At 38.7% G+C, this 9,901-nt stretch overlaps 2 protein-coding genes across 2 annotated transcripts in view; one reads left to right on the plus strand and one right to left on the minus strand.

Moving 5' to 3' along the window:
- LOC138038303 (transmembrane protein 163a-like) overlaps nt 1-111 on the plus strand; it is a 1,630-nt gene extending 1,519 nt beyond the window's left edge. Inside the window, exon 1 of the mRNA XM_068884093.1 lies at nt 1-111. This exon is cut by the window's left edge and continues 1,519 nt beyond it. The gene's annotated coding sequence lies outside the window, so the exon portion shown is untranslated.
- A 3,841-nt stretch (nt 112-3,952) lies between these two features.
- LOC138037696 (transmembrane protein 163a-like) lies at nt 3,953-5,642 on the minus strand. Its single transcript, XM_068883600.1, has one exon. The coding sequence runs from the start codon at nt 5,370-5,372 to the stop codon at nt 4,584-4,586; it is 789 nt and encodes a 262-aa protein (XP_068739701.1). The 5' UTR covers nt 5,373-5,642; the 3' UTR covers nt 3,953-4,583.
- Between the last annotated feature and the right edge of the window lie 4,259 nt (nt 5,643-9,901).

Below are 9,901 nucleotides of genomic sequence, written 5' to 3' on the forward strand. Positions count from 1 at the left end.
TATACTAGCTAGACAGACCACGAGTTGTCAGACAAAGAACTAAATACTTGCCAAATTTCATCCCAGATGAATCATGCGTCTCCAGAATAAAATCATTTGCAAGTTTTTAAATGTGTCTACTTTGAAATAGGTGCAAGTGGGAGTTCTTTCATATGAATATTAGCCTGCCGTCCTTTGGAAATTAAGACTTAAGCTTGGTTTTCATTAGCATTAGCATAAGAGCGCTTAATTATTTCACCGAGAGAAAGGGGTTGACGCAAGCATAAGAACACAGGACTTCGCTTATGCTTGCCTTGACGCTTGCTTTGACGCTTGTGTTGTGTGAAAACGGGACGTAGGGCAAGCACAAGGAAATTTGTCTCGCCAACCAAAGCACTCGAATAAGCACTCGTTGAATTTGATCCTGTGGCAATTCCTGGTTCAACTTCTTGGCTGCAGTGGCTTGTAAATAACCAACTGGCTCGGCTCTGATTCTTAAAATAATTATATTCTGTCTGTGTATCATTGGCATTGAAAAGCCCCTGTGGGAAGTGATCAATTAAGTAAGTATATGACTGCACGTGCACCATGACTCTCTTAAAGTTAAGATGCACGTAGATCATCGCAGTAATAAACTTTACTTGAACAGTAACGAAAGGAAAGCTTGAAAAATTCCGACTTGAGTGGGACCCGGCCATCCCGCCTACACTCTTCGCTTGATTCTCTCCGCAGTTCAAATATATGGCTTTCATCAATTAACTCACGTCATTTGATCTCTTTCAAAAAGGAATATGGAAATTTAACAATAAAACTTGGTGGTAATGTTTAATGTTGATACCGCTGTTGTGGCTCTCGTTCCCGCTCTTTTAATGAGGCCGCAGAGAGTCGTAAAATGACTGGAATGTCGTAAATATAGTCAGACCTATGCTTGAGTTTGCTCTCATTGGCTATACACAAAGAGTGATCGACATAAATTAAGGTTGTTCGCTGGTCGGTGACATACACGTTGCGTAGTTTGCTTGCACCGACTGAATGATCTCTTGCTATCGCTTAGTTTCGAAGACGCTAATCGCAAAACAGCACAATAGACATTTTCGGCTTGAACATTTTGTTTTCCCAATACAGATCATGTGATAATACTCAGGAGGCTTGGTCCTTTGTTTTGTTCATTAAAAAGAGTGCATGCAGGCATATTCATGCTTGCATGCCCTCATTTTAATGAACAAAACAAAAGACCAAACCCTCTGAGTATTATCACATGATCTGTATTGGGAAAACAAAATGTACAAGCCGAAAAGGTCTATTGTTTAGACCTTAATAATGACTTAAATGAATAAAAGCAAATTCACTGCCATCTGTAAACAATGTATGTAAATATCAATACTTCTCCTGAGAGTACTTTCGTTCAGTAGTTTCTGTGTTCTACTTGTGTCTTACTTAAACCAATCAGCTTCAGTTAATAAGAGACCTATAAAAAGTAGACAAGTGGGGAAAAGATGGCAAAAAAATCTTGTTCTCAACTTAGTATTCACATTTAGACAACAGGAATCGCTTCAAACCCCGGGAAAAAAATCATTAGAATCCTTATTTTTATTCCCCAAATCCTTCCCGAAGTATGTTTCTTGATTTACGTTGAATTCATACAACATAACGCCATCCCATGCATGGAGTAGAACTTGGACAAGATATGCAAAAAGCCAAGTGGCACAAGAGAAACATCGTCATTAAAATCAAATTAAAAATATAAAATTTGAAAAGCAACATGCTCTGTTTCTTAGTTATGTGGAATCTGGCTTTTTTTTTTTTCAACGGAGTGGCGTTTGTTGAGGGACGGGATCGCTTTTGGTTTTGCTTTTCTCCTCTTAGCTTGGTAACTGGTTAAACTTCTCGGGTCAAGTTCTCAACCAATCAGAGGTATTGAAACTAATCGTGGATTTGCTCGTGCACTGACAGCGCCGCGTGCATGAATTTGCTTCATTGGCCACTCCGACTTTAAATTTGGCCATAAGTTACATCACTTTCAATAAACTGTACATGTTTCACCGCAATTAAAAAAAAAAGGACCTTTTTATCAATTCTGTCTTTACCTTTTTTGCTAGAAACACTCCAAAATTTTTTCTCATTTCCGTAAATTATTTGCAGTTAGGTGAATCAATTCAAACGATTAAATCAATGCATACCATACCAAAATATCCGGAAACTTTATAAACACTATCTATTATTTCCGCTTTAAAATCACCTTGTCTACTTTTCATTAAAAGTAAACGAACAACTTATTTTTACAATTAATTTTGGCAAGATTTCCGCACAGATCCCTACTTCATTATGCTCCTTTGTTTCAAGAAAACAATAGCGATAACAATAGATGTCTTTTGGGACTGTGGCGCTTTGTTCTTTCTTCTCTACAGGTTTTTTTTTTGCAAGTCCAAATGGACTTTGAAAAAACCGGTCGAACTTCTGACTGAAATACGGAAAATCGAACATTTTTTCCTGCAATTTTACCCATTTTTCAATTTTAGAATAAGCGCAAGAAGTGGAGTTTCAAGCAATCGTCGTAATAGGGTTCAGATTCTCAAACATAATCAAACAAACCAAATAAAAGTACTGTCATAAAAAAATGCTCTTTTTATCGTGAAATTGTTCTTTCTGTCGTCGGCTTACGAATTCGCCGAGACACTGCAAAGTGTATGTTTTCTTCCTTCCCTGTATTCAGGATCACGAACGGTGCATTTAGTGGGATTTTGCGATTTATCGCTGTTTGTAGAGATCGGCAATATGCTCAATGATGCTTCCAAGTAAATAACTTTTGTAGAGATCCATGGAAGTTCCCGTACGAGGCATACTTCGTTTCACACCCCATCATGTCTTTTCAATGCCCTACTGTGGGCTCGTTTGTCTGGGTCGACGAAGTTTAGGCGATGGTTAACTGTGAGATGATGTTAGCCCTTGTCTTGTAGGCAATTGTAAACTTTCCGGGCACAGGTAGCTAGGGCTAATATTTTTTCAAGGACAGTTTACTGTCAGAAAATTATGTGTTCTCGCAGATTGAAGGTTATCCATTGCAGTTTTTTCTTGAGCATCGCGAAACAGATCCATCTCCTGATGCACTTTGTCTTTGCCAACTGACTGCTTTTCCATACGGGTTTTGGACACGGAAGACGAAAGTTAATTGTTTTCTTTGCACCACTCTATGCACCGCTTGGGATAGGCTATAAAGCGGGGACAATTTCCAAATGTTCAAATCTCCCTTTGCTGACGCTTTTACTTCGCTAGCCATCTTGATTATTACGAAGACACAAGTTTGTTTCAAAAGAAGGGAAACATGAAACGATTTTAATTGCAATGAACTCGTGCATTAAAGTTTCCCATGAAAGATGCACCAATCAGACTGTAAGCGTGGTACACTCTTCCACGCAGTGAACTTCTAAGTGAGCCGCACGCACGGGGCATGAAGGAAAAGCAGTTCACAGCAATACTGAAAAACCTAAAACTATCACAGGGACTAACCTTAAGCCTAAACAGTGCCTTTAAGCGTAATTAGGGTTACGGTTAGCATTATTAAAAAGGGATAGGTTGTTTCAAGAGTAGTAAAACAGGGATCTCTAGTCTTAACGGTAACGTACGAGTGCAAGTTCGATTGTAGGAGCTCCGCGCGGCACGTGCATATAATTACGTATCATTGTTATGTAAATAGTCAGCCAGAATTCAAAATAAATATCATTTTCAAGGTGTGAATTAGCAACTTGACACGTTAGGTCAGTGGTGAAGAACAGGGACAACTAATCCAGATGTTTACAGTGGGTCGGAGTTCAAGGCAAGCTACGAGTGACATATCATGGGATAAAATGGCAGAAAAAGCCGAGCGGGATCTGGAAAAAAGACCAAGACGAAGGGATAGAAAGAGGAAAGCTGGGACGAAAAGCAGTAACGGTGTGGGCGGTGAAGGGAAAGAAGAGATAGAGGGAGGGAGAGATAAATGAGATCCATCTTTATTCATCCCTTAAGTACAAATTACCCATGTATATAATCGGTTCTCTTGGGTATACGTATTGTTCTACAAAACAATAGCGCGAATTAATAATTAATTTATTCTGCATGCATAATAAAGTAGGGACCTGTACGGAAATCATTCCCTAATTTTTTTTACAGGTTTTTCAACTAGATTGGCTAAATCAGTGACTACCATAAAGATTACCCGCTACAACTTGAAAGAACTTTTAAGTATTCGGAGACGGGTATTTAAAACCACTATACTGAACGACATACAGGGTGCTTGCTTTTGATTGGGAAATCTAGATTTAGATCTTAAAATCTGGATTTTCGGATTTCCAATCGAACACAAAATCCGAAAACGGATTTTGCGACAGATTTTGTTAATTGAAATCCTTAGTACCCGACATGGATTTCCAATTAGTGAATGTGCGACAAAATTAGTTTTCAGATTTTGTGTTCGATTAGAAATCCAAAGATCCAGATTTTAAGATCTAAATCCGGATTTCCCAATCGAACGCACCCATACAGTTAACCTAGATTGTTATCAAAAAATCTTCAAAAAAATGTCACGCGACCCTAAAGAATTGTATAGACCCGAGCAAAGCCAGAGTCTAAAATTCTTTTAAGAAAGAAAATAACCCTTTGTTTTTGACTATATGTAATTCCATTATTTTAATAATTAATATAAAACCGTAAACTAACGATATAACGCCTAAAATTCCTGCAAAAGTGTGGTCGAGGAACCACAGGTTTCGCTTTTCGCGAAAAATCCAGGATGATAACAAAAGCCCAGCATCCATTGCAGCAGCAAGTCCAGAATCAACTGAAAGCGCTTTCATTGATACACTCTGTAATAAAGCTGCGATATGACATTGAAGCAAACAAAAAATAAGGTAAATCACGAATCCAACACCGAGCACGATGACCATTTCATCAGTTTTTTTGGGATGGTCATTGATTTTCAGGTGATACAACGAAATGCCCACAGTGGCTGCACCTCCCAAAATAAAAGTGACTGCTATGACAGAAGCTGCCTTTTTTTCCCTCTTTGGTCCAATGTCCCCGTTGAGATCATCTCGAAATCTCCAGCACACTGCTACAACATTAATAGCTGCGAAGAAAGCGTCAAAACCGGCTGCAAATACAGCTGAACTCTCTGTTCCTTGAGAAGTTATAAATGCTGCCACACTGAATCCAGTTGTTGCAATGAATGATATTATAGCAAGAGCGCTAGCGGCTTTGGTCCAGCGCGTTCGAAAACTTTGCGGCAGAAGTTTCTTCGAGCTTTCGCGTTCTTCAACTAAATAGGAACTCGCACAGCCTCCATAATTATCTACCATTTCGTCTTCGCTTGATGAAGAAAGAGCAGTTTCGTCATCTTCAAAGTTCTCTTCATCCATAAAGATAGCTTTAAAGAATAATGACCAGTTTCGTTCATGAATTAGTTTTAGTTTTTCGCCACTTCACTAGTACCTCCGAGATTGCGACATGCATTTACGCTGTTTTCGCGCGTCGTGACTGCTGAGTGAAAAGCTATCCCCTAAACACAGCAGAGGAACGAATCGCTGATAACATTTGTAGACTTTCAATATTTAGAGTCCGACAGCGCGGAGGCTAAAAAATTTTGAATTTGATTGCGTATAACTGTCCCAAGTGTATTGGTTTTCACATGGAGTTCAAATCAGCTGTGACGGTGAATAATTAACGAAGCAGAGAATTTTCCGCGTTTGAGCCCATTCATGCTTGGTTCGTCAAGTTTTCCTTTTGGTTTCTCGTATGGTGGACCCTAACGAGATTCAGTGAAATTTGAATTAGGCGGTTTGAGTAACTAAACGGCATAGATGATAGCCGCTTGACAGTTAAATTCAGTTTGTTTTCCACTTTTGTTTCAATTCAGATGACACTGAACAAACTGAACAATCAAAAAGCAATGCGGAACTTTGAAGACAATGGTCACTTTTGTTTTTGACCACTTTCATATGCATCATGATCTTAAATTCAACGGCAAAATTAGGCAAAAAAGAGACAGGCACATTTACAATCATGCAGTGATATCTCTCTTCAATGAATAGGTATTGTCAGGAATGCGGTATCAGAAATGATATGGTGCCAGCACCGGAAAACTTGAATACCTCAAGATATAATGATACAGCGCGTGTGGCCATTAGCGGCCACTTGAAAAATGTTAATATTTCCAAAAATATCATACAGTTGATAAAAAAAATATATATAAAAAATAGAGTTAACCTGAGACCAAGGGTCGAAAAACAGCTGAACGGATCAGAGAAAAGCACTAAGGAAAGATCGACAGACTGAAATGGAAATGGGCAGGTTACCTTACAAGACGAACTGATAATTGCTGGATAACCCGAATTACATTCAGGATTTCTCGAGGTCATTAATCGCAGACGATAGAAGTCAAAATTTAAAAGCATTGTTCTCGACTCGCACAAGCTAGGAAGGTCTGTGACAAACAACGGACGTTTACATGCTGAATGGAATGGAACACTTGAGATCTAGAGACCATGAATCAACCTCATTATTGATATTTTTATTATACAAACAAGTGCACCTAGGTTATTTATTAACACAGGAATGGTAAGTTGGCCTCATAGCCCTGGATAACCATATGACTAACTGGAAAATCTCAGATTCATCCATTTTGAAAGAAAAATCTCTGCCCAGGGTAAGAATTGATTTCACGGCCACGATGGTGGGCGGTGTCACATTAGGGATCTTAGGATCTACGACGGCGACGTCGACGAAAACGTCACCTCAAAATAGAACTTCGCTCTAGTAAAAGTCTTTCGTGATTATTCCATTACGTTCACTTCGTACAATGTGGGCGAAGTATCCTAAAAATAAATTGGTACGAGCGGTTTCAGACTGAAAATAGAAAATGAAAGATTTTCTGTTGCATGCTCACGTTGTCGTCAAAACCTAAAACGTAGTGATTTCACGTCGTCGTCACGCAGAGAACCGCAAAAATATGAGCTAAAATCTGTGCTGCACGTGAAGCACGATTATTTATGCTCTTTTAACCAATGATATCATTGTTTTGTGGCGTTTTCGTCGACGTTTGTCGTCGTAGATCTTAAGCTCCCTAACATCGTCTATAGGGAGCTTAAGCAAGGATGACGACGACGGCTACGAGAACGGCATGAAACAATACCTCTAATGCGCAAAAACAAAAACTATGCACACCCTGCACGTGCGTTTTTCATTTTGGTTCATTTCTTTGCCGTCTTCGTCATCACGACGACGTGAATTGATCCATTTCATATATCATTTCATCGTTTATAAACAACATCATTAAAAAAAATGTTCTACAGCATTTAACCTTCAGTTTTTTGTTATGCCTGTTTCCTTTGAACCAGCTATTCAACGAAGAGATGGTACGGTGGCTCATTGGTGACTCGGGAATATTCGGAAAAAACCCGAGTACTCCTTTCCAGTTTCAGGTGACAATTCTCCCGCTGTACTGCGCATGCCTTGCTATTATAGTTTCTTTAGAAACAAAACCCTTTCAATTATCACGTCTATCGCCGATACTCGTGAACTAATCGAAAGTAGTTAACTTTATTAATGTGTTGTTGGAAATTTGCGTATCGTTATTTAGACCCAATCTGCTGGACCGTCAACGCCTTGTTAATAAACCAATATGTAAACTATGTGTATGAAACAAATGCTATCATTTCTCATGGACTCTAAAAGATTTCATAGACAAAGCAAGTATATCATTGAATACTGCTTTTTTTTATCAACAAAAGACCTCAGTGTCACCGCTTCCAGAAGCACCAGAGCCACAGTCCATGTTATCTCTTACAGTTTGAGTTCTGACATTTAAAATGTGTTAAAGGATTAGCCACATTGAATATCTTTCCAGGGCTATCAACTATCCCGGATAATCCAAGAGACTCCAGATTTTGGACCGTATCTCCCGCTCTCAAGATTACGGTCTGAAATCTCCCGATTAATCGCCGAACTTTGTCATTTCTAGTGAGAATCGACTTTCACAACAATAAAAGTTCAAATATTTTGTGTTGTTTCGGTTATTTTAACACGGATAGTAACAAATCTAAACTCCGGTGTACCGTTCGTTGTTGTTACTGCTTGCTATTGACGGAAACAAATCAAATGCCAATAGCCCTTTTCACGGTTAGTTTTTCTTATTTGCATCACAATGTAATCTAACCTGGATGCGAGGCAATTTGGGGTTAAAACTACAAAATATCCCGAAATTGCCTCACATATATACATGCCAGATTATATTGTAATACAAATGAGAAAAACTAACCGTGAAAAGGGCTATTACATCTTTTCCGCGCATTTTTTGACTTTCTGACGAAGTATCGCGGATATTAAAGATATGGATTGACTTCGCTTTAGAGGAATTTGTTAGGACTTTTAGCTTTTGGTTTCCAACTTGCAAAGACAAATGTAGCTGAAATAAATTGTTAAGATTCCCGATTTAAATATCATACGTCGAACGGAGTCAACGAGTATTTTTTGCCTAAAAGATGTAATATGACGTCTCCAAAAATGACATCACAAGCGTTATGACGTCATCTATCATCGCATCCCTTTCAATTCTTAATATTTGAAGACTTTATGGGTTCAAAGCCCTGTCTTTCTGAAATGCTGATTGCACGCTCTACAGTACATTCTGGAAACACTAAAAATAGGGATAGTTTACAAGTCGAAGTCAAGACAGCCAACTTTCCTGTATAGAGCAGTTACGCTGTAGAAACTCACTACCTTACACCTTACAGCCTCACAACTATTACTTATGTTGTGAGTTTTAAAGGGAAACAAGGGTCTACAAAAAATTTACCTTAAATGAAAGCCCGCATTGAGTGGATTTTAAAAAGGATCACGGCATGGTTGCACACAGCCCTGAAACGTCAGCCCAAAATGCCGCCATTTTGTTAAGCAAATCGCCATCTTGAACTTGCGAATGAATTCGAGGCTATGACGTTTCACTAAAAAAGGAGTGTGTTCCGCACGTGAAAAGTTAGGATTTGCTTTATATACTATGGTAAACTGTCTTGCAGTTGACTGCTACAATACCTATACAAATACTAGAGAAAAGGGACTCGGTCCAATTTCATAAGCTTCCCGTTTAAGTGTAGCGTAGAAAATTGTGGCTCGCAAAAATAAAAGTTTTCGCGAAGGAAATTTACCTAAACAAGAGAACCGTTTTGTTTGTTCGGACCATTTTACCGAAGATGACTACGAGCGCAATCTTTAAGTAAGTATTAAACATTTCTCAGAATAAATTGGAAACTGAAATATATTACTTAGTAATACAAAATAAACAAAGCAACGAAAATAAACAAATAAATCGTGTGCCGGCGAGGAAATTGATCTTTTTGAGATTTGGTTTCGTAACTGCGAGAACGTAAATTATTAATTATGTTGAAGGCAATGACACAAAGAATCTATCGAACATTTGTAGAAAAACTAAACTCAGCTATTATACATTAATTTCTTCAAGTTCGTTCCGTTATAAAAGAAAAAAGACACCGATCAACTTATACTTATATTTCAAGTGTACTTATACTTATACTTATAAATTTCATAGCGGCTATGAAATTTATTGAAAATGTAATGGAGCTGAAGTGTCTTGAATTAAATCAAAGTTAGTGGCTAAGTGCCTTTCAAGTTTATCGAGGCCACGAGTCGTTCCCTTCGGCATTCGTGAAGCCTGTGTAGCTGGTCCATCTTGTTCTGGGTCAGGCTCTCCGGATGGCGCACTACACAGGAGAGAATTACGCGTCGTGATGATTCCCTTTCCCAACTTGAGCCGGTTCTGTGTCCACCACGTGAAGTGCCGGTGTCTAGCCATGCAATCTCATACTCCTGCACAGGAAAGAAGATTACATGATTTTGTATACGGAACTATCCAGTCTGACTGTAAAATGCATTC

This window comes from Montipora capricornis, chromosome 2, assembly GCF_036669925.1.
Source record: "Montipora capricornis isolate CH-2021 chromosome 2, ASM3666992v2, whole genome shotgun sequence".
In the NCBI taxonomy this organism is placed as follows: Eukaryota; Metazoa; Cnidaria; class Anthozoa; order Scleractinia; family Acroporidae; genus Montipora; species Montipora capricornis.

Bases quoted from the DNA above. Each gene is read 5' to 3' on its own strand.
- LOC138037696 (XM_068883600.1), bottom strand. From the start codon at position 5,372: ATGGATGAAGAGAACTTTGAAGATGACGAAACTGCTCTTTCTTCATCA.